General features: G+C 30.1%; 2 protein-coding genes across 2 annotated transcripts; one reads left to right on the top strand and one right to left on the bottom strand.

Annotated features, from left to right (window-relative positions):
- The first annotated feature begins 3,917 nt into the window (after positions 1 to 3,917).
- Positions 3,918 to 6,643, top strand: LOC124933510 (probable leucine-rich repeat receptor-like protein kinase IMK3). Its single transcript, XM_047473925.1, has 2 exons — positions 3,918 to 5,738; positions 5,811 to 6,643. Exons 1-2 carry the CDS (start codon positions 4,112 to 4,114, stop codon positions 6,422 to 6,424), a joined length of 2,241 nt encoding a protein of 746 aa, XP_047329881.1. The 5' UTR covers positions 3,918 to 4,111; the 3' UTR covers positions 6,425 to 6,643.
- A 1,294-nt stretch (positions 6,644 to 7,937) lies between these two features.
- Positions 7,938 to 12,226, bottom strand: LOC124934128 (ribosome biogenesis protein NOP53). Its single transcript, XM_047474606.1, has 12 exons — positions 11,980 to 12,226; positions 10,856 to 11,025; positions 10,413 to 10,461; positions 10,285 to 10,310; positions 10,106 to 10,186; positions 9,909 to 10,019; positions 9,698 to 9,789; positions 9,500 to 9,616; positions 9,295 to 9,417; positions 8,642 to 8,708; positions 8,470 to 8,549; positions 7,938 to 8,203 (listed from the first exon to the last, which is right to left on the bottom strand). Exons 1-12 carry the CDS (start codon positions 12,146 to 12,148, stop codon positions 8,197 to 8,199), a joined length of 1,092 nt encoding a protein of 363 aa, XP_047330562.1. The 5' UTR covers positions 12,149 to 12,226; the 3' UTR covers positions 7,938 to 8,196.
- Positions 12,227 to 25,841: the final 13,615 nt, after the last annotated feature.

The following is a 25,841-nucleotide window of genomic DNA, read 5'->3' as shown; positions in this document are numbered from 1 at the left end:
GATTTGGTCAAAACGAACAATTAGTGTTCTTATTTTGATACCAATCAATTATATGTGATATAAATAAGCTATTGGATAACTCATTTCACTTCAAAACATCTTTTAAATCAAAATCCTAAATTTTGATCACAAACTGTTTTGAACAAATTGATCATCATTAATGTCAATTAATACCTTGAGATGATCAACATGTTTCTGGGAGCTTTGTGAAGCTACCCAAGATCTTAGATCAAAGAATCAGATCTAAAAATTGAATCATTGTGTTCTTGAGGACTGAGACATGTGAGCTTAGGACCGAGAGATCTGACCGAGGATCCTCGGTCCGGACCGAGACCAAACACCGATAAAAATAAGCTAGGATCAAAACCTAGGACCGTTGTTCTTGAGTTATGACTGAGACCTAGAACCGATGTTCATGATCTAGGACCAAAAAATCTAACCGAGGATTATCACCTAGGACCAAGAGGTCCGACCTAGGACCGAGAGGTCCGACCTAGGACCGAGAGGTCTGACCTAGGACCGATAAAATTCGGACATAGGACCGAGAGGTCTGACTTGGGACCAAGACTCCCATTACTGACGATCAAGAAATTCAAACATTGGACCGAGAATCCCAGACCCATGACCGATAGCTCCCAAGACTTGGATTGAGGAACTTTTCCTATAGTTAGTCCTTGACCGAGAGGTTTATACACCTCGACCGAGAAACCTAGCCCCAAGTTAGTCTAAGACCGATGGGTTTTTACACCTAGACCAGTAAGATCACCCAAGGACTGAGATCCTTAGCACTCTGATAGAGGGACTCCAATACTCATACTGAGAGCTCCCGAACCCAGACCTAGGGTCTCCGAATCCTGATTGATAAAATTGGACTCAAACCTTAGAACTCTGGTCCTAAGGCCTGTTTCGTTCCACTTTTAAAAATCCAAAATTATTTTTATAATTTTGTGACTCTATATCATTTTCTAAAAATCCCGAAAAATTAGATAATGTATTTTTAAATATTTTGGGATATATCCACAAAAAATATTGCAGAAAAAGCTCGTTTGGTATTTATTTCTAAACTTTAATGCCTTCAAAAATGATTAATATTCTTCAGATATTTCCACCCTAGCGATCATTCGCGACAGATATCAGCATTTTAAATAGTAATGTTTCAATACTTTAAATACGCAAAACTTCGAAGCATGACTAGGGCCGGAATAATAATCGGTTAAAACTCAAAACTTTATACAACTTTTTCAAAAAAAAAGGCAAGTTTACAAAGTAGAGACCATTCTCGAACGGGTACTGAGGATATAGAGTGAAAGTCATTTATCGAATATCACCAAACTTCGAACCAAAACAAAACTCTGGTGCAAAATACGTTTGTACACGTACACATTTTTATTGATTTTTCTAAAATCAATTGACGATTATGTCTTCAAATAAATAACATTTTTTAATGTTAATTATGCTTAATTAATTTAAATTGAATTTCATAAAAATTAAATTGTTATTTAATTACCAGAAAATTATCAGATTATTGAAATTTGAATAAAAATAATTATTTATATATATATATATATATATTTAAAAATTAATGAAAATTGTTATTTGTTATATATTTTTACATTGTTATTTATATTTAAGTAATGAAAAATATAAATATATATTTAAAAATATATATTATAGTTGATAAATATATATATATATATATATATATATATAATAGAATAAAAAATCATATTAAAAAAATAATAAATTAAAAAAAAATATCATTTATTTCTTTCTCCCATTATTAATTTATCTTTCTTCTATTAATAATTTTTTTCTCATCTTTAGTATTTTTTATTTTTTTTCTTTATTAATAATTTTTATTTATTAATTTAATTTTTAAATATATTTTTATATATTTTTTTATTTATATTGTTTTTAAGTAATAGAGAAAATAAATAAAATAAATAATAAAATGTTTAAAATTATATATTTGAAAATATATATTATATTTTGATAAATATGTATATAAGAAAATAAAAAATTATACTTAAAAAAATGTAATGTTCAAATGTAAAAAAAAAATGTCTTGAACATTGTAATAGAATAAAAAATCATACTAAAAATTAATAAATTAAAAAAAAATCATTTATTTCATTCTCCCATTATTAATTTATCTTTCTTTCCATTAATAAATTATTTTTTCATATTTTTTATTTTTTATTTTTTCTTTATTAATATTTTTTCTTTTTTATCTATTAATTTAATTTGTAAATATATGTTTATATATTTTTTATTTATATATTTTTAAAGTAATAAAAGAGAAAATAAATAAATCAAATAATAAAATATTTTTAAAAATATATTTCAAAATAAATATTATATTTTGATAGATATGTATATAAGAGAATAAAAATTATACTTATACAAAATAAAAATAAAAAAATGTAATGTTGGAATGTAAAAAAATGTGTCAAAAATGTAAAATGTCCTTAATTGTAGAACAAAAATTTCTATTTCTCACATTATTAATTTCTCTTTTCTGTCATTAATATTTTTTTTTATCATCATCTATTAATTTTCTTTTTTTTATTCATATTTTCTTTCTCTTATCTATTAATTTATAAATATTTTATATATATATATATATTTTTAAAGTAATAATTAGAAGGATAAATAAATTAAAAAATGGAATATATGAATATATATATTTAAAAATATATATTATATTTGATAAATTTATATATACGAGAGAATAAAAAATTATACTAAAATCATAATAATTTTAAAAAAAATCATTTAAATATATATATAAAAATGTCTTTATATTCGGAACAAAAAAAGTTTCTTTATCTTATTATTAATTTTTTTCTCTCTTTAATAATTTTATCTTTCGCCATTAATAATTTTTCTTTCTTCTCATCATTTATTATTTTTCCTTTTTTCTCTATTAATATTTTTTCTCTGTCTATCTAATTTGTAAATATATATTTATATATTTTATTATTAATTTATTTATTTATATATTTTTAGAGTAATAATATGGATAATAAATAAATTAAACAATAAAAAATATATAAATATATATGTTTAAAAATATACATTATATTTGATAAATTTAAAAAAAAGATGACATTGTAAAAAAATGACAATGTTAGGATAACTTTTGTTGGACTAACATGGCCTCTTTTTTTTTTATTTATTGTTTTTTTAGTAGAATTTTTATTCTTTTATATATATATATATATATAATGTATAGTTTTAAACATATATATTTATTTTTTAAAACATATATATTTTAAAACATAAATATATATATTTTTAAGAGAAATAATTAGACGGGGGAATTCGGTGGTTAGATAATTTGGTGAGGGAATGATCTGGCATAATCTTATTCTCGCTTAAAAAATTAAAGAATTTATCTCTTTTCTTTTCTTTCCTCCCACTTTTACATTTTACAAAACTAATGAAGGTGATGTCAATTCATTCCCTCAACAAATTCCCTCTCTATCGGTCCTCTAGTTTTAAACATATATATTTATATTTTCATTATCTAAATTATTTCTCAATAAATAAACCTAAAGAGTGACAGTACCAATTTAATACAAAATCATACATAAGTTAAAACTTATATAATTGATATAATAATATATTAACTTAAAAAACTGAATCAAAACTATTATACAACTATTTCAATTCCCCATGCTTTTGGGTGGCCATTAGTGTGTTTTAACTAGCCGTTAGAGAGAGAATCAAATCGAGTGGGGAGCGGAGCGCAGGCAAATGACCAAGAAAAGCCTGCCTCAGGCTTTCTCTCCTTCCTCAATAAATGAATATCCCTTTTACTAGCCGTTACGATTCTTTAGCCTCTGAATTTAATCTCAATAATAAATCATATATAATATCCATCATTTAATTTCAAGATTCATCCACTTCATTTGAATCTCTCTCTCTCAGAGGGAAATGTCCCAGTGTATGACCTGAGAGTTCTTCACGTGCTCCCATCTCAGGAGACCCACCGCTTTGTCATCTCTTACATATCCTTTTCACTTCCTTATCATAACCCAACAAATTAAAACCCTAATTTCTTAACCAAGAAGAAGAGAGAGAAGTCACCCACTTCCCCATTTTTCAAATGGGTTCTTGTCATGATCAAATCTTTAGTCATAAGAGTGGAAAAGAGATTAAATGGTGCATTTTCAGTTTGGCCTTACTTCTTCCAATGCTGTTAAGACCAGTCTCTAGTCAAATCTGGGACGGTATTATTGTCACTCAAGCTGATTTTCAAGTCCTTCAAGCCTTCAAACAAGAATTAATCGACACCAAAGGCTTCCTGAGGAGCTGGAATGACTCTGGTTATGGAGCTTGTTCTGGCGGCTGGGCTGGGATCAAGTGTGCTCAAGGTCAAGTTATAGTGATCCAACTCCCATGGAAAGGACTCGGCGGACGAATCACAGAACATATTGGACAGCTTCAAGCTCTTCGAAAACTAAGTCTTCATGATAATCTCATTGGAGGTCAAATTCCTAAATCCTTAGGTCTCCTTCCAGATCTCAGAGGTCTTCAGTTGTTCAATAACATGTTTACCGGTTCAATCCCTCCTTCAATTGGGTTTTGCCCAGTTCTTCAAACTATTGATTTCAGTAACAATTCTCTAACCGGTTCGATTCCTGCTAGTCTTGTGAACTCTACTAAGCTATATAGACTGAATCTCAGCTTTAATTTGATCTCTGGTTCTATTCCATCGAGTTTCATTCAGTCGACCTCTCTCATATTTCTTTCTCTTGAGCATAACAATCTATCTGGTCCCATTCTGGACTCGACTGTGCATGCAAGTAAGCTTCAGGAGCTTTCACTTGATGGAAACAGTTTAAATGGAAGCTTGCCCATTGTTTTCTTAACTAGTTTGCGTAATCTCTCTCGTCTTAGCTTGAGAGAGAATAGATTCATTGGTCAGATTCCAGATTCCATTGGGAATATTTCTACACTAACTCAGCTTGATTTATCTTACAATTCCTTCACAGGGTCGATCCCGTCTTCTCTTGGGGATTTACCAAAACTCGTTTCGTTTAATGTCTCTTACAATAATCTCTCTGGTCCTGTTCCAATTCGTCTCTCAGAGAAGTTCAATTCCAGTTCTTTTCTGGGTAACATTCAGTTATGTGGGTACAGCGATTCTTCCCCATGTTTACCTCCGGTGAACCCAGCACCGCCGGAGAAGTCAAAATCCGGGAGAAAGAAACTAAGCTTGAAGAACATCATCCTCATAGCTGCTGGAGCTCTACTAGTCGTTCTGATTTCAGTCTGTTGCGTACTGCTCTGCTGCTTGTTGAGAAAAAGATCAGCCGGGAGTAAAGACCGTGGTGGAGCAGCAGCCGCTGTTGAGAAGGGTACCGCCGCAGAAGCTAGCGGGGAATCAGGATCGGCAGGTGCGGATACTGGCGGAAAGCTGGTTCATTTTGATGGGCCGTTGGGTTTCACTGCAGATGATCTTCTATGTGCAACTGCGGAAATAATGGGAAAGAGCACTTATGGAACTGTTTACAGAGCAACACTTGAAGATGGGAATCAAGTTGCGGTTAAGAGATTGAGAGAGAAGATCACAAAAGGGCAGAAAGAATTTGAAACTGAAGTTAATAGTCTTGGAACAATCAGACACCCAAATTTACTTTCTTTAAGAGCTTACTATTTGGGTCCTAAAGGAGAAAAGCTTCTTGTTTTCGATTACATGCAAAAAGGAAGTCTTGCAACTTTCTTCCACGGTAACTATTCCTTCTTTCGCTTCTTTATCTGTTTCTTTTCAGTCTATCTAACAGTAACTATTCTGTCCTCAGCTCGTAGTCCAGACAAGCCTGTTGATTGGCCAACAAGGATGAACATAGCGAAAACAACAGCAAGAGGATTGATGCATCTTCATACACAAGCGAATATAATCCATGGAAATCTAACCTCAAGCAACGTTCTTCTAGACCAGAACGTGAACGCGAAGATCTCAGACTACGGGATATCGAAGCTAATGACAGCTGCAGCAAACTCGAACGTGATCGCGACCGCGGCTGCATTGGGTTACCGTGCGCCTGAACTTTCGAAGTTAAAGAAGGCGAATACAAAGAGTGATGTTTATAGTTTAGGAGTGATAATGCTTGAGCTTTTGACAGGAAGGTCACCTGGAGAGGCAATGGATGGTGTTGATTTGCCAAGATGGGTGGCTTCTAGAGTGAAGGAGGAATGGACTAATGAGGTTTTTGATTTGGAGTTGATGAAGGATGCAGGAACTATTGGGGATGAATTGTTGAATTCATTGAAATTGGCTTTGCATTGTGTTGATCCTTCTCCGGTGGCTCGGCCGGAAGTTCAGCAGGTTTTGCAGCAGCTTGAGGAGATTAGGCCGGAGGTGGGTTCCTCCGGTGGTGATGTGGATCTTGTTCCGGTGGTGACAAGTGATTAAAGTGACATTTGTGTGGTTTGGTTTGTTTGTTAAATTCTTTTATTCTTGAATTTTGGCATTGTGAATACTACTAGTTTATGTTTTATTTGTTTGTTTATTTACAAACTTAGCTATTAAGGGAGATGAATTCTATTTGTTATTTTAATGTAATGTTGATGAACTCTAAAGTCCAATTTCAAGATTTGTTGAACTCAAAATCCTTTATTAATGTAGTTCTTATCATTGATAGATGTTAGGGTTTATGCAATTCATAATGTTTATGATAACTAATTATTTGCTCATAAATGTTAGGATTGGTTTCTCCATAATATTAACAAATTTAATAATATTTGTTTACTTAATTTCTCGTATTTTAAACCTTAAAAAGTGTGTTAGTTGAATCTATATTTTTATAACTCACTTTAATACAATTTAAATTTTTTATTTTTTTCAAAAGAAAAGAATACAATGAAATATATGTTTGTAAATAAATGTATTATAATTCTAATGAAAAGCAAAATATTCAACTAAATTAAGAGTTCATCTACATTAAAAAAACACCTAACTTTAATTGGACCTTGTTAAAACTTTAAGAAGAAGAAAATCATTTAGTAAAATAAAATCCATTAACATGATGTAATTAAGATGATAGATATCTTACTTTTTTTTTTTTGCAAATATTTAAAAAAATAAAGTTACTCTTCAAATTTATTTATGTTATGGTGAAAGACTTAAATTATCTTGTTTCCCTCTCACAAAAACATTAGAAAAAATTAACAATGCTTTGTAATTATAAAAATTAGAAACAAAAGTCATCACAACACAACCAATTCAAAAATGCATTTTCTTTATCATCTTCCATTATAATATTTTCCGATAATTAACTCACATCACTAATCATTTTAAATTCTTCCACGTTCATTTATTTTTTTATTTTTATTTTTTTTACCTTATCCTTTATTTTCAATTAGTTAAAGTTATTAATCAATTAATTTATCAGACATTCAGATTAAACATCACCAAATGGTTACAAAGTCTAATTTTTATAATCTTTCAATCAAGCTGAGATATTGAGCTCTTAATTCTTTGATCTTTTCAGATATTCAACCCTTAATAATTATTAACTACTTACTACATGGATTGTAGTTCTTAAAGTTTATTTTCAAACAAATTTCTTCATATAAAACAATGAATTTAAAATGGAGAGAAAAGGGATTATGCTGATTTTTTTGATTGATATTGAGTATTGACCCAGCTCCCTTTTTTTGTTGCTTCATGTAAAACAAGATGACCCTAATATATTAGTCTTCTTTTAGTATAAACTAACTTATCAAACTTTTTAATATTCTAAATGTTACTTTATAAATTCTTTATGGATTTAAGGTCAAACCATAGGCAGACATTGCAAAGGTGACTCCTCAAAAATTGGCATCCCTAGTGTAACTAACCATCTTTTTAAACATTCATGGACAATGAACAACATTCAAGTGGAGCTTTCTCTAAGGAAAAAATATACCCTTTTCCTTATAATCTTAGTACCGAAAAATTCAAATATGATTTGCGTTCCAAACAAAACCAATACCAGAAATACAACAGTCAGTTTGTTGTTGGCATACAAAAAAAGGAGGCAACTATAAAAGTTCAAACCAAAGAAAAGAGCCTAAAGATAGATTGTAGTAACTCACCAATTATGTTTTACATGATCAGACCTACATATATATTACCTTATCCAGATCAGCCCGTCAATGTTCTTTTCATATTCGCCAACTAAAAGCAACAGTGCCATCGGTTTTCTACTTCCTGTCATGAACAACGAAGAAAGATTAGTGAGGTGATAAACCTGACAGTCATAATTCTTGGAATTGCACTACTTAAATATGTTGCTTAATTTTCTCGTATTACATGCATTTCATGGTCCTTAATTTAATTATATTGTGAATGTGGATGATCATATATTGCAGAGAATTATATGTATAGAATGTAAAATACATCAAAAACGGTTTGCTGTCTTAAAAGAATCATGGATTTGTTCAACAAGAGGAATGAGATAATGATTAAAAAAATACCTGCTGCTGTGGACAGTTGGAACGATCAACCCTCTTTTTTCTAAGCTCTTGTACCGATCCTTTGCTAGGGTGCAGCATGCCTATAAGAAATGTCAAAGTTTTATAATGAATTATTATCTAAATGAAAAGGAAGAAGTATGACTGTTGATAGAATAGTGGGCAGAAATCAAACCTTCAACTTTCTTAGGGAACCTGATATTTCTTCAGATAATAGAACTTGTAGAGGAGCAGGATCAAATCTGAAATTTAATACAACAGTTAGATTTCAATTATATCTTTCCATGCATTTCAAAAGGCCAAGTTCACTTTCCAATTTGAGCTGAAAGATGAAGACTCAATTGGGTGTATTTGATAAACTTAATTTTAAATGCTAAATGATGAATACTGAATTTTAATTGCCAAATTATATAAGTGTTTGAAAATAAATGTTGAATAAATCAAATGAAAACTAAAGTACTGAATATGCAAGCTGATTTCATAAAATGTTAAGCTAATGTCAGGAAAGTACTTAAGATCATTTTACACTTACAATGATGTAATTTAAATCATTTTCAATGGTTAGATTTGTCTATTTGAAGCTCATACTATACAACCTATTTAAGTCATTCAAAGCTTAACAAATAAACTAGGTATTCTAACTTAGATTTATAGCTTGGTATGAACTGAATCTAAAGAATGAAGTGGTTTTAAGTAAACAATTATCAAATGGACTTATTTCAACTAAGCACTTAAAATCTTTCAGCTGATGGCAAAAAGATCCATTTCATAGAATGGCATAGAATTACAGCTGATGATCCTACAAATCCATTTAAAAATGTAACATACTTGTGCCTTCCGAGTCTTGCTGGACGAGATTTAAGTCTTTCTTGTTTTGCAACATTACGGCGCAATTTTCTATTATGCTTCTCCTCATCTTCTTTGGCTATTTCCTGAACAATCTTTGGCAAGCTGTGCCATTAAATCCGGTCAGTATAATAAATTAACAAAACACTAGATGGAAATTTCAGACCAGTAAAGCACCGGGTCATACCTGTCAATTTCCTTTGAAAGATCTTCAACTTTCTTGACTTCCGCTTTTGATTTTAACTGTTCCTTGCGTCTAGTTCTCCTATTAAACTCGACTCTTGTTACTCTTTTGGTTGGGAGCCTGAAATAACATGGAAAATTTAAAACTGTCAACTGAAAAATATTGTATTATAGAAGAAATAACCAAGGTTGTGCTACGGACCTCTTCTCAATCTGAGTATCTTCATTTTCCATGGTCTCAACATTTAGATCATCATCACCATCCTCATTCTCATCAGCATCGAGAAAGTATTTCTGAAATTTCACAAGTGTTAACTCTAGCAAGATAATGATTCATATCATAATTGACATATCAGATATCAGAAACAGTTTTTATTAAATATATGGACAAGAAGGAAAAATGATAAACCCACATCTTCTTCTTCAACAACTTCTCCAATAACAGTTAATGGGACTTCTTCGGGTCTCAACTCCCTTCTATAAATTTTCTGCATTTCATCTGCAACAGCACGAGCTAATGATTCCTGAAAAGAAAAGAAGTAAGATTGAGAAATGCACTATAAATGCCACAAGAACGTATACAGATGTAGATTGTGCATGTCAAGGAAACCTGATGGCTCTCGGTAGATGGATTAAATGAGCAACCAGATGGCTCCACCTCTACAGCAGGAATTAATGAAGGCTTGACTTTCTGTTAAATATTTGAAACCAAAAAAATAGCATAAAAAATATTATTATCATTAGTGTCAGACATCAGCACTAAGAGTCTAACAACAAAAATAGTCTCACCTTTTTAGGTCTGCCTACATTTTCACCTGCAAGAGAAAGAGGAAAAAAGAATATTAAGTTCATAATTTTCTTAAAATACAAAAATGAAAAGAACGGAACTAGCTGCAAGAGATAAACAATAGATAAACCTTCGTCAGCCCATAGGTCAACCATGCCTGAGTCCAAAGTATCATTATCCTAGACACAAAAATAAATCTTGATCAGATGACATTGAACCTATTTGGGTACTTTTATTTTGTCACAATCACAACCACATTAAAAATTTAACAGGATCATGACTAAGATTATTTTATAGATCATGATCCAAAATAGAGTATAATTGTTGTATACAAAGTCTTTTCTACACCATAATCCATAAATTGTGTAAATTTATGTTCCATTTGGTATATAATTTTTTTTGGATCATTATTAAATTCTTTTATAGATGATAATAAAAAAGTATTTTATAAATCATTGTGGTTTTTGGCAAATATAACAATGAAAAATTTCAGGATCATGAAAATGATGTACTGAAACAGCCCATTGTTCATCGAAAATCTTTGATAAAAAATGACATAAACAAGTTGCTAACCTTTGAAGAACCATGAACTTTATCTTCTTTTTTATCGTCCTTTTTTCTTTTTTCCTTGGATTTCTTTTGTGAAGATGGCACTGGTTTAATGAATGCATTCCTTTGCAGCAAGCTATCACAGTGCAGTACCTTTTCACGGTTTTTTTCAGTCTTCCTCTTGATGGATGTATCTGATTGACAAAAATGATTATGTTAAGTAAGGTCATAGAAAGTGAACAGAAAAGCAAACCGACATTCCTAAACTTGGTTTCAAGTCATATTCACAGATAAATAACCATTTAAAATAACTTTCTCAAATATTGAAGGACCCTTGAGGCTCATCAGGGAAAGACAACTTCTCCATTAAATACCATATGTTAGATAATATTATCTTATATAGTAATTCCAAATCTCCTGGTATATTTATCCAAAATTAATGAAAATTTTACAACATTTTATCAACACTCATCCAGCTTACAAACTAGGGATTGTGGATTAAGTTTCTTGACTTGGGGGATTGTGCAAATTATCAGATCTTGGACAAAAAAACTATCAAATCCACTTCTCAAAAGACTTGATTCTTTCTTTTTCCAATAAATAAAAACAAATAAAAGAGAATGTATAATCCTTATAAAGCACTTTGATTGAAGTGGGTTGGAATGATATGCTAGTCATCTCTAGGGGTTAACCCTGGTTAAAATAGAATATCCGATCCTTCTCATGTTATACATGGTCTTGATTGATCCCCAAGCTCACTAACACCTACCTTTCTCCAAAACTGAATCCCATCCTCACATTCTCTCAGTTCTACCTAGAACTTCATTTGTGTATAACTAATCCCCCAACTGACTCTCACTTCTCTTCTGTATGTACCAAAAAATTAATTTGCCAAATTGGTAAATCCTAGAATCAGAATAATGAAAAAAAAAATACCCTTAAACATATACAAAACAACTAATACGCCCCTTCCTCATAAGAAAAAAGGTCCAACTAAAGAGAAAACTTGTATAGCATAATCATTCTAATTAGTTAGTAATAAGATTCTGAAACATCACAGTATGAGAAATTAGGTCGGTTGGATGATTGATGGTTTATCAAAGACAGAATATTGGAAACAAAACAAAGGGTGAGAAGAGAAATAGTACCAGTTGTGTTGTCGACGAAGAACAAGGATTCGCTAGGAACGTTGGTTAGGGAACCACCGGAGAGAGCATCTTTAGTAGATTTATCAAAGTAATCCTCTATATCCTCCGTGCTTATGTTCGCCCTCCATGCCTTCTTTCCCTTCCTCGAGCTCTTAGATTTCTTCCCCATCTCTCTCTCTCTAGCAAGAAGAAGTAAAGAACAGCCGCCGGCGTGGAGTTCTATTTCTCTCCTCTCTGGCAAAAAGACCTAACCTTTATAAATGGGCCTTATGAGATTTTATATCAAACGTTAATGATAAACCTAAATTAATGTATTTTAAAATTAAGAATTACTTACAAAGGTAAGAGTTTTTTTAAAAAAATATATATATTATTATTATTTCTATATAAAATTAATTTAACAAAAATATTTACAAAAATATTTACAAAAATAACTCCTCTCTGCTGGAGAATTTGAGGAAATAGCCCTTAAAAAGGTCTTGCGAAAAGTGTTAGCGCATTATTTTTAATGCGTTGTGACACTTTTATTTTTTTTTGACGAAAATGCTCTAGTGTTGCGTAACGCAATTTTTTATTTTTTTATTAAAAAAAATTTGATTATGAATTTTTTTTTGAAAAAAATGCCCTAGTTGGGTCACGCAATCGCGAGACGAAAAAAAAAATCATCTCGCGATTCCGGTTGCGTCACGCAACGCAACCTCCAACATGGGCAAAATCGTCTAAAAAGAGTAAAAGTGGTCACCACCAGCGCTTTGTTTTTTAAGCACTGCACTTTCCGCATTTAAGGCATTTTTTAGGCCATGCTTATCTTATTCACAACCCCAGTAGCTGTAAACGCAGTGGCAGTGATCGCTTTCCAAAGAAACTTATGAGCAATCCAAACACACTCAGATCAAATCAAACCAATTTCCACCACTAGAAGAAGACAAAGCTTTGAACACATCTAAGTATTCACCACCATGATAATCTAAAAGAACGGAGCTATATATCATGAGGGAAAGCAGATTTTGTTGTACAGAACGAAACCCCCAAGTGTTTAAACCTAGATTAGTGACCATGTGTTTAATATAAACCATCTCAGTTGTAATGGTAATCAAATAAGCCAATGCCCATGAATAAGCAAACAGTCCAGGACTCAAGGTAAAAGCTGAATCTGTAGCAACATATCCATCAGCTCTGCACTGCACCACTCAAAATGACGGTTAATTCGATGCTAAATGTCCAGGTACTATCTGTATCTCACTTATAAAGTGACACATATACACAAAAGTAAAACATCATCTCTCTCATTTATTAATATTTTTTTCTTTGTACATGTGGCACTTTCTTCGCTACCTACCGGTACATGTAAGTACATGTAGCATCGAACTAACCAAAATGACCACAAGTGACAGAAACGTAAGCTTGAAAGGACATGGTTGCTTTCTAAACATTGTATCAGCAGCGATAGCAACCACAACCAGAAGGGGAGTCAGTCAGTCAATGATCGGAAAACGATTAAAGTATCCACATTTGCATGACGGAGAAGATTCGTGTTTGTGAAGATTGCTAGGTAGAAACACAGTTGAAGCAGGGAGGAATTTCTTAGCGGTTTCAAGTGAGAATTCATCGTGATGCAAAAACCCTAAACGACCGAAAACCCATACTCCTAAAGCTGATGTAAGGTACTGTAAAGCAGTAAGGAAACCAGGGTAGTTGAATTTAGTACTTGTTTATCACAGCAAGTAACCTAAAACAAGACTACTCGTCTCATAATACTGCTTCGATGAGTTCAATCGAATCGAATCCATTGCATACAAATCGATTGAAGATATTAATGAATCTCAATAGATTTGACAAACTGAGACTTGATTATCCCACATTGCAAGTTATACAAAATGAATAGAAACTGTAACTAGTAAATGACCTGATCACCGACATATAACTGTATTTTCTTCATCGATCTACTGCCTCCTCTAGTAAACATGTTTTTCTTATATTTAAGACTTATCATTAACAATGTTAATTTAAGTACAAATATGTTAAATTATTTAACATTTTTTTATATTTAATATATTTCTTTTATAGTGTTTGCGTTATTTTTTTTTTAATTTTTTTGTTCCTCCTTTTTAGCACATGCCTTTTGAATTTGGCATATGTGTTTTTGAATTGGCACGTACATGTTTTAAATCGATACACTCGCGAATGTATCGATCTTATTGACTTTAGAGTCGTCACTTTAGTTTTCTTTTCAAAGAAACTAAAGAAAAGAAAATCAGAGATTCGTTTTAAGAGTCCAGTATTTGGTTACGTATTAACAAAGAACCTACGACGCTATGTTATATACGTTTGTCTTAACAGACAACCTCTACTCCTAAGTAATTGGCCAATTGATGTTTGAAGGATTGTTATATTTTCGTTATGAGTTCAGAACCATATTGCTTGTGTGAGAAAATCTTAATCATTTTACATAGGGATTAATCATATTCATTAGATATTTGGTAGAAATAAAGCAATAATAAACATGTAACACGATTCTTGAGGAAGACGAATGAGCGTAAGGGATGAGAATGAGGATTCAAATCAAGGATTAGAAATTTATTTTTTTGAACAAAGGAGAGAAGAGAATGAATTAACTCAAGGTCCCAAGTGTTTTTCCTTTTAAATTTTGCAGAGTTAAAGAAAACTCCGAGTATAACACCTTAAAACGAGTCATTTTTAAAAATAATTTCCAAAATTCTCGAAACTTCACATGATAGTCAAAAAAAATTTTAAAAGCTTAAAGAAATCGAGTTTGGAATTTTCGGAGTTATAAAACTCAAAATATGACACTGCAAGGATAAATATTATTCTAAACAGGTCCCAAAAATTCTGAAAAATAATAATTTTGAAGAAAATAATAATTTTGAATTTTTAGAAATATTTGAGAAAATTTGAAAGTTGTTAAGATAATTGAATCCTCATTTTAAAGTTGTTTGTTAAATCTGGGAAACAAATAGGACCTAAATTTTATTTTTTAAAGTTTTAAATAAAATAAAAGGTAAAGAAAGCGCAGGGGTTCAAATAAAATAAAGGAAAAGTTTAAGGCCTATTTTAATTCGAAATTAAAATACAAAATATCTATTTGAAAATCAAAAAGATCCAGGGGCCTCTTTCTAACTTCCGGAGAAGTTGAGGAAATGAAAACATAACAAAATGTAAAAGAGCCAGCCGGCTCTCCGCCCGTCTCCGGCGATGGCGATTTCCGGTGACCTCCGCACCTGAGATCAAAGGCTTCTCGAAGACAGTTTCTTCTCCTTCAACGGAGACGGATTTCACGATTTCAGCAGAATGAACCCTTTGGATTCAAGAACGAAATGACAACATCTATCAGCTAATTATTCAGCCAACAACCAAACCAAATCATAGCAGCAAGGAAACAAAAAAAAAAAAGAAATCCAACAACAGAACCTGCAATTAACTTTCTAATGAACGAACGACATCGGTGTACAAAACCCGATGCCTCAATCACTGAATAAACGTTACATTGGATAAGAAATTACCTGATTAGCGAAAGGGAAGTGCAGGAAGTTCGGCCGGAAGTTTACTGTTGTTCTTCGCTCTACATCTTCGTCCATACCGTCTCTTTCTCTTCTGCACGCTTCAAATACTGTCTCCTTGTCTCCTGAGCCTCCATGCGACAAGCAAAGCTTGGTTTCTAAGATGCCCGTGATCGAATCTCCGTAGACCTTCGTCGTTTAACCGCAGGCCTATCCTTCCTTAGCTTTCTGTTCTGTTTTAAAATTTTTTCTTGGCCACGGACTTCCCCTTTTGACTCTTTTATATATATATATTTTGAATTTTATCCACCAAATGAACCTCCTCTTGGCAGCTTTTCCTTAAACAAGTCGACCCAGTCCCATTTTTGATCCAATGAGCACGAAACTTTTTATGAACAATTCACAACATAATAAACTTGAATCTCCCTTTTGAATCAGTCCAAATGGTCCTTTTTAGGTCAAGTTATAATTTTCCAGTTCTTCATCCATTTAAGCTTGAGCAATCCCGCAACCCTTGTACACGCAACTTGCCCATATCTTTGGACTCAGGACTCCTCTCATGATGAGGGGTAGGCATTAGAAAGTTGGGAGTCTTGCCCACAACTTTCGTGTTTTACAGAAATTGTAACACGGTCCATGTTCATCAAGAAAATGGCCGTACCGAAACATATTGATTCACGCACCAGCTTCACTACGGGCGACCTAGAGTGAGCTGTGTGGAAAACTGGGGGGCTATGTGGTATCATTGGAAAGCAAACTCAAATAGCTTTCTAATGGTAGCTCATATACTCAAAATGGACCCGTGGTTCAAAATGTATGAATTTTAGAAGTATAATATATCGCCATTTAGCTCATGGGATTCAGACATGGAGTGTTGCCTCTCTTGTACTGATCGGGTGAGTGTCTTAGTGGTCAAGCCAAGGTTCGGAGACGGTGTCATTCGAACGGTATGTGAATCAGCTTCCCATCCCAAGTTGAATCACCCAAAACCATCAACTTCAACTCAAGTTATGAATTTGTAAGTGGAAAGGTGTACAAGTTGATCTTCATAAGAACACTCTTCATTCATGTCGATATTTCATCCAGACCAGGGATTCATTGAAAAATCGGGATGAACCCACATCAAGGAGACTCATTTATCTTTTCAAAACATCCAAGATCATTGAATTCCATCAAGTATTGAAGTCGAAATGAATTTATGAAGTTTTGGGTTCATTGGTAGCTTGAAAGGGTTCTAAAGATGCAAATTCTTTTTTTTCAAATAAACTTTTTTCAAATAATCCCCTTTTTTTCAACTTCAAAATCTTCAAAAGACTGGTCAAACATTTCCCACGTCCATTTGACTTGTATTTGACTCTTCTTTGACTCAGGTTGACTCTCCGGTTGGTAAATTGATTCGTCGTTTGACCCATTCTTTCAACTTATCCTCTTTTGAGCAGCTTCTGCACATATTTGCAAACAACAACATTATACTCGAAATACACGATTTCTCGTGCCGGTTATTCTAAAGGTAAGAAAGAATTCAGGACTTCAGCATGTTTGAACTTAGTCCTTTGGATCATCGTATTATTGAAAATTTAAAAATAAGACAGAAGAAAATTTATAAAATTTAACAAATTTTTACATATTATTTAAATTACAACATTCTATTCTTTGTAAAATAAAATTCATCTATTATAGAATCTGAATCAATATATTTAACAAGATCTCAATCAGTGATTATTATTATAGTATCTGCTAAAAACTCTTCTTCCATCTTATTCCGTTGAACAATATTCACATATTTCATGGTTGAAAATGATATTTTTGTAGTGCCGGTATAAACTGATAAAGTCAAAACAAGTTAAATTAATCTATCAATCAAATTATAATTTGATGACTTGTTTATTTCAACTAATCTACGACACAATTTATTGATGGAAGACATATTTTAAAAATTCTCATTACGAGAAATATCAATTATATAATGCTAGAGTTGATATATCAAATAATGCATTTCTTGTTCACTAAAGTCTTTTGGATAATACTTTTTAGCCAATTTATAAATATCTATAGCTTTAAATGATTTAAAATTATCTTTAGGGTCTAAATTAGAACTAAGTATAAGGAGCTCTACTGCTTCCATCACTAAATTTGGAATTCAACTCTTTTTTGCTAAAAATCTATCACTGAATTAAAGATATTGAAATGATAGTGTTAACAATTTTCAACTAATCTTTTTGATAGGATCGGTGTTAGCAATAGAGACTAGGGTCTGACTATTATTAACAACTTATGATAAACGATTCGATAATAATCATGTGAGGGATTATTATCTATTTCTATTCATCACAAATTCTTCGAACTCTTGAAACAGATTCAAGTGCGGAAGTGTTCATCGGATTTGAAGTTTTGAACGACTAAATGGTAAATGGCAGAAAGTAAAGAACACATGGAGTTTTATGGATGTTCGGAGATAAACTCCTACGTCACCCCTTCTTCCACAACCGGAAGGATATCCACTAAATACTTTGAATCAAATACAACTTACTGAACTAGCAAACTCTCTGTTGAACAGAACAACCTCTGTTCAACTTACAATATTCTCACATCTAGACAGTAATTGAATATCTCTCTTGAGCTTGAATGATGATAGAAATCAGTAAGAGCAAGAGCAAGTGAGTTCGTGTATTCAATTAATTCGATGATAAAAGCAAGCAAGTAAGTGAGTAATTCGTCCGTTGTCCTTGAGCATCTATTTGTAGTAGAAGGACACCAACGGTCGAATCTTCTTCGTGGACACGTGGCAAGTGTCCGTTGGAAGGCCGCCCATAGTACCGGAATACCACAGACTCTAAGCAAATGGATTGTGGTCGTACCGAACTGGTAGTGCACCGAATATCCTCTGATATTGTCTTATACTAGACAGGAAGTTAGAGGGATATTTGTGTACGTGGCGTTCGTTCATTTGATACAATTAGCTGGCTTGACAGACTGCACAGAAGTGAGTAGAGTAGTTATATAGTAGACAACTAGTTGATCGTGGTTAGACGTATACTTTCTTCAGACGGCTACTAAATCAAGGCATTAGACGTGCTCCGTTAGACCTTGTCTAAAAGAGTTAGACATCCTCGTCTAACTACGTATCCCTTTAGACTTCGTCTAAAGGAGTTGGACGACCTCGTCTAACTACGCATCCCTTTAGACTTCATCTAAAAGAGTTAGACTACCACGTCTAACTACGTTTTCCTTTAGACCTCGTCTAACTACGCATCACTTTCTCTTCAACACATTTCACTATATTACTATGTGATGAAGTAGGATCAACCACATGCATTAAAAGTGGACATTTAACTCAATCGTTAACCCTTTTACAATTATTAAATCCATCTACAGTGGATGAATGATTAAGAGGTGAATTCTTTTGGAACAAAAGGGAAACAAAATATTGAATCCCTTGATGAAGAGTACTCTAACTAGAAAAACATACCGCGAACATATTTTTCCACCCGTTTCCAGCCTTCGACCGAAAAACCTAGCCACGACCGATTCTTCCAGATTACCATTTTATTTTTCGGTCAAGCTTATCTTTAGGCTTATTTTTTTGGATTTATTTTTTTTGTATGTTATAAATTTGTGTTTTGTTTGATCCTAGATTAGTTATACCAAAACTAAAACACAACATAAAAAACTCCACAATAAAAACATAAAATATAATTCAAAACCAAAACACAAAAATATAAAGCTTTCAAAAACCAAAAAAATCTAAAACATAAAAACTTCAACAAAAAAAATTCTCCATGAGTTTGCTTTGAACTCTAAAACATTTAATACTTTAATAAAGATTCACCTACAAAACCCTAAACATTAATGGACTTTAGAATAACCCTAATATATGAGATATCTAAAAAACCCTTAGTCTCTTTAACCTTTAAGATAACTTATATGAGGGTTTATTTTTATAGGCTTTAGGTTGTTTTTTTTGTTGTACATTTATTTTCTTTCATTTTGTTGTACACAAAGGCTATGTTTGGTACCTATATATTAATTATATAGGTATAAATTGTAATGAGTATAAATTGTAAAGATGTATTATGAGGTATAAATTATAAAGGTTTTTAGTGTTTGGTTTGGAATATAAAATAGGTATAAATTATATAGATTTTATTATTTTTATGTTTGGTTGGTGGTATGAGAAAATAGTAATAAGTGTAAAAGACTATTTTGCCCTTATATTTATATAAATTATTTTTAATATTTATCAGGTATTTTGCATTATTAATTATACAAAAATAATAATTATAATGTAAATGTATTTATAAAATAAATAATACTATTATATATTTACATTATTTTATATATAATTCATTATAATTTAACTTATATAATTATATAAATATTTTAATAATTAATTCAATCAAAAATACAACACAATCACTAATAAAATAGACAGAATATATATATATATATATATATATATATATATATATATATATTAGTTTCTAATATTTTGTTCATTCATATCATTAGTTTTAACTTCATTCTTTCGTGTGTCATTAATATAGCAAATTTTCCGGTATTATTTTAATTAAGCACAAATAAAGTTTATTAAAAAATAAACATAAATGTATAGTTATTTTGATAAAATCTCAGCCTAACTCATCTATTTTGAGAACAAATAAATATTTTGGTATTATCTTTTTTTTTTTAAAATATGTAAAGAAGAAGAAATGTAGACTATGTTTTGATTGAAGATTAAGTAAAAAGGTGAAAGGAATAGAGAAGAAAGAAGATTTTATGAGAAATATAAATATAAATATAATAAAATTATATAAAGGATAATAGTGGAATAAATTTTTAATAAAGGCTTGTAACTGGTGAAGATATAAATTATACCTTTTAAAAATACTGTAGTTATAAAATTATTCAGACAAACAATTAATAATTTTTACTATATGTATATTTATATCATGACGACAGTACTGTACTACTTACCAAACAGAAGCAAAATACAAAAGACCACATCAAGAGTGGACAAAAATCAACCGGTAGAGTAAATAAAAAAATGATAAAATAAAAAGTAAAGTAAAGTAAAGCGTAAATTATGTTTTAAAATGCTAAAATTGACTTAGCAGAGATCTGAAGGGTGTTGTGGGACATTGTTGTCTTTGACCTTTTCCCACACGTAACCAAACGCCGAACTCAATGAATCTTTAATTGTGGTGTCATACGGTTAAATTATTTTCCTAATTGTAAAAAAATTGGGTGGCGACTCTATAGTCGTGAGTTTGATAAAATTGAAAAAACTCTAAATAGACCTATGGCGACTTCTCATTAAAAATCATAATCTTTCTTAAATTCGACGTGATGATAAGTTATGAAGTCGTCTATAAGGTCTCCTTTTTAAAAGATTAAAAAATAATCGATCATGTAAAAATTGATTCCCCTCACAAAATATTTTTAGAAGAATCCAAACAAACTTAGTGTTTAATCACGCACAACTTTCTTTCACATATTTTATACTTCTCTATATCCGGTAAACAATAAATTAAAAGATCCACACAAATGTGGACAATCATCCTAGTTGTATGTTAAATAATTAAAATAGAAAAACTAAAAAGTAAAACGTAAGGTCAAATTTTTTGTAGTAGAGATATACAGAGCGTTGTGGGACATAACGCTTCTAACATTTTCACAAGGCGCAACCAAGCAGCAAACTCATTAAAAGAATCTCCAATCGTGACGTGCATACGCCTAAATTATCTTTCCTAATTAAAAAAAATAAGTGGTGACTCTTTAGTCGCGATGTGTATTCTTAATCGAAAAAACTAAAAAGACCTATGTTAACATCTCATTAAATTTTTAATCTCATATTAAATTCGATGAGAATATTAGTTATGGGGTTGACTCATTGCTTTATTTTTCGATATAACTTAAAAGAAAAAATTCTCACCTTAAAAAATTTACATAAGAGCATATTAAACAATATAAGATTTGAAAACAAATCTGAACAGTTTTTTTATTGCATACAAACCTCTATATAAGCCACTTTTTCAATTTTTGGTATTACACTCAATACTAACCAGAAAAAACTTGTCAGGTATTTTTCATTACAATTAAGATTTTTGTTATGGGACTCTTATTTTTCATTGCTTTCATCTCATTTGATTAGAGGTACAATTAACACTTACAAGATAGTATTGGTTGCTCCATGAATTTTCATAAACCGACTGTGCAAAAATGGGAATATATGTATAAGAATTTTTTTCTCTCTAAATTTTTGTTTTACAATTATACCATTTATTAATATTATTATATATTCCATTTTTGTTGACATGTCCGATTAGTAAGAATTTGATTTAGTCTTTTAAAATAAATTTAAATTGAGAAAGATTACACTTAAAATGATTAAATTATCTTTTGGAAGGGGTACATAATTTGTTTGTGGCTTGATCCATTCATTGATTTAATACATTCATTCATTGATTAGATAGTTTTTATTATTTCATGACATAGTTTTGTCTTAATTGATAATTGAATGAGAATATTTTAAAATTTAGGAATAATTTGATTTAGCTCCATTTATTTGTTTTAGCTTACTATAATATATGTATGTTTAATAATATTAAATTTATTTTACAATTGTTAAAGTTGGGTATTTTTTATTAAGTTTTCAAACAACGTCAATTATTTAAAAATATATATTTAAATCATATATAATTAATAATATATATATATAGATATAGATATAAATAGGTAGATATATATATATTTTTTAAAATATTAATTACTTTAATTTTTTTAATATATTTTTTTAAATTATTAATAATAAATAACTCACTATTTAATTATTTATTTATAACTTATATTTTTTACTTAAATAATTTGAAATTTTTATTAACTTAATTTTAAATATAAATAATTTATTTAAATTAAAAAATAAATTATTTTAAAATAAATTATATGGATAGATTTGATTTCTATAATTTGTATTAATTTATAATTCAAAAAAATGATAAATAAATAAAAAAACATGACTTACTAATAAAATATTTGATATATAGATAATTATTTTCTTAAAAAATTACAAATATATATTCACTATAAACTATATATACATATATTTATATTTATATTAAAATATAAATATATATTATTATAATAATTTTATATAATTAATTAATTTATTATATATATATATATAATTCATTAATTAATGATCAAATAAATTATATATAAAAAAAAGTGAGTAAATACAAAAATAAAAAGAATAAATAAAAAAATCTATATATATATATATGGTGATGCTTAATTTTTAAAGTGTTCGGATTGCCGGGTCGAGAGAGTTGTGGTTAATTTTGATATTTAAGTGAGAGTAAATGGATACTTGGGTCGGATTTTGGGTTGACCCGCCCATAAACTTAAAACGGTTAAAAATAAATTTAAAAATGTTATTTGTAGGTTTCGAACTTGAAACCTAACAAAAACAAGTACAATCTTTTAACCAACTAGGCTAACAACACTTTATATTTAAGATTCAACACCAAATTTGATTACGCGAGATATTTTAACAATAAAAGTTCAAATTTTTAACTAACTAACTAATCTATATATATATATATATATATAATGATGCTTAACTTTTAAAGTGTCCGAATTGCCGGGTCGAGAGCTGTGGTTAATTTGAATATTTATGTGAGAGTAAATGGATACTTGGGTCGGATTGTGGGTGGACCCGCCCATAAACTTAAAACGGTTAAAAATAAATTTAAAAATGTTATTTGTAGGTTTCAAACTTGCAACCTAACAAAACAAGTACAATCATTTAACCAACTAGGATAACAACACTTTATATTTAAGATTCAACACCAAATTTGATGAACGCGAGACATTTTAACAATAAAAGTTCAAATTTTGAACTAACTAATCTATATATATATATTGATGCTTAATTTTTAAAGTGTCCGGATTGTCGGGTCGAGAGTTGTGGTTAATTTGGATATTTATGTGAGTGTAAATGGATATTTGGGTCGGATTGTGGGTTGACCCGCCCATAAACTTAAAACGGTTAAAAATAAATTTAAAAATGTTATTGGTAAGTTTTAAACTTGCAACCTAACAAATCAAGTACAACATTTAACCAAATGTGATTGAGATGTGGTTTGTGGAGGGATAATAGACCGATATCATTTGAAAGTGGTTAAAGAAATATGAATCAAATTTTTAATTGACCAAAGTGTGAGATCACGCTGTTAATTATTAAAAAATATGAATCAAATGTTTGATTGACAAAGTGAAAGTGTAAAGTCACGAAATTAGAGATTCTTTCGAAAAAAATATGTGATGAAACATGTGAGAAAATAAGTTATTTTATTGAAGTGAATAAAATGTGAAATGAGAGCGTTATATTTTTTTATTTTAATAATTTTAAACATTGAATAAATATTATTTTGATTTTTTTAATTTATTTTATTTTTATCCTTATTAGTGTGTCTCGCACAGAAATTTTCTGTGTTAGATTAAAAACTCTATAATTATAATTTTAAATGGTGGAAGAAGAGAGGTGTTGAAAAAATATATTTTAAATTGACAATATATTTGATTATAATTTTGTTTTTATAATTTAATTAGTGTAATAACCGGAAGTTACTTAGTTTTTTTTAATTAAATTAATATATTTTAATTATTAAGTTAATTAATTTATTGATTAAAATATCCAAATATTTTTACTTTATTTTTTTATTAAAAATACAAAATAATATTCTACCTAAATATTCAAAATCAAAATAGTTGTCAAAGTCAAGAAAATGAAATGAACAATGGCAAGGGATATATTACGTGAAAATAGGGGCATCTGCAATGAATATTTGATTTTCCACAAATATATAGTTAGCGACAAATTTTTTATTTGTATAATAAACGTTGATATTTCAGTCGTAAATAAATTTTTCGAGGAATTTTTAAATGTATGACATATTATGATTGTATTCCAACCAATAATCTTTGATAGAAAATATATTTATCACAGAATTTCCAACAAATATTTCGAGTATAATTTTGATAAATTATTTCATTGATAATTTTTTTAAAAATATCCGTTAGAAAGTTCGTGGTATTTCAGTAGGAATATTTTAAAAAATATTCTTAATATTTTTACCACGGAGTTTACAACGAATACTTCTTATAATTTTATTGAAAGTATTATTTTTTATAAATAATATTGTATGTTTAAATTTTTTTCTTAATTATTTCTCCTAATATATTATAAAATAGTTTTTCGGCTATATAAATTAACACTTTAATAATAAAAATTAAAACAAATAACTAACTATTTCTTAGAAATATTAAATTTAAATTTACTAATAAAAATAAAACATTCACAAGATATTTCACTTTTTTTCCCTTTAATCTTTTCAAACTCAAAATAGTGTAGCCCTTTTGCTCTAGGCATCTTTATTATGTAACCAAATTATTTGTTTGTTACTTTATAAATAAATGCATAAAGAAAAGACATTTACAAGAACACATCGTTGTTGTTGTTTTTATTAATCGGATACAGAAGAATGCAAAATCATTTGAGATGACAGGCTTCTCAATTGGCTAGTCAAATCTCCACCTTATCTAAAGCATCTTGAACTGCAACCAGAGCCGAGTTTTGGACTGCTCTAACTCCCGATAAAAATAAAAATTTATTTTTTTATTGCCTTACGTCTAATATTAAAAATTGATAAAAAAAATTATTTTTGGTGAGGTTTAAACTCATAACCAAATGAAAAATTTAAGTTTCAATGTTTAGCAACTAAGTTACAACATTTTATGTTCAAAACATTCATAAATTTACTTAAATATTTATATATTTTATTAAATGGGCTGCCCTAGTCCGAGGGCTTGCCGGGCTTATCCCAGGACCGGCCCTGACTGCAACAAGTTGTGCATCTGAAATAAGAGCCTGGATATCTGCTCCACTTAACCCATTTGTTATATTTGTAATAGAATCTAGATCAACTTCACCGGCCAAAGACAACTGCATTCATGTCTTAACTTATTATAAATCTTATGTTTCAGAATACAAATATTACCCCCCACAAATTAGTTTTTGTCGATTAGCGTGTTTCATAAAACTGAAAATTATGTGTGGAAGACCGGAAATTGAATTTTAAGTGTCCGAAAATAAATGATTAACTAGTCAAATGAAAATATCTTATATTTAAGTACTCGATATGTCCGATAAAATGTTGAACTATTGTAGTAAAATTAGTTAAGGCCAAATAAGAAATAAAAAAAAAGAATAACGGAATAAACATATAGCCCGCAAACACTTAAAAATTTAACTAGACGCAGAATTTGTCGCCTGACGAACTCGAA

This window comes from Impatiens glandulifera, chromosome 4 (genome assembly GCF_907164915.1).
Source record: "Impatiens glandulifera chromosome 4, dImpGla2.1, whole genome shotgun sequence".
Lineage (NCBI taxonomy): Eukaryota > Viridiplantae > Streptophyta > Magnoliopsida > Ericales > Balsaminaceae > Impatiens > Impatiens glandulifera.
Note: the sequence above shows the minus strand (reverse complement) of the source record. Positions and strands in the feature narration are given on the sequence as shown.

Coding starts and splice junctions, on each gene's coding strand:
- LOC124933510 (XM_047473925.1), top strand. CDS start 4,112: ATGGGTTCTTGTCATGATCAAATCTTTAGTCATAAGAGTGGAAAAGAG. Junction 5,739..5,810: donor TCTTGCAACTTTCTTCCACG/GTAACTATTCCT, acceptor TTCTGTCCTCAG/CTCGTAGTCCAGACAAGCCT.
- LOC124934128 (XM_047474606.1), bottom strand. CDS start 12,148: ATGGGGAAGAAATCTAAGAGCTCGAGGAAGGGAAAGAAGGCATGGAGG. Junction 10,311..10,412: donor TGACCTATGGGCTGACGAAG/GTTTATCTATTG, acceptor TTTCTCTTGCAG/GTGAAAATGTAGGCAGACCT. Junction 8,709..9,294: donor GCAAGACTCGGAAGGCACAA/GTATGTTACATT, acceptor ATTAAATTTCAG/ATTTGATCCTGCTCCTCTAC.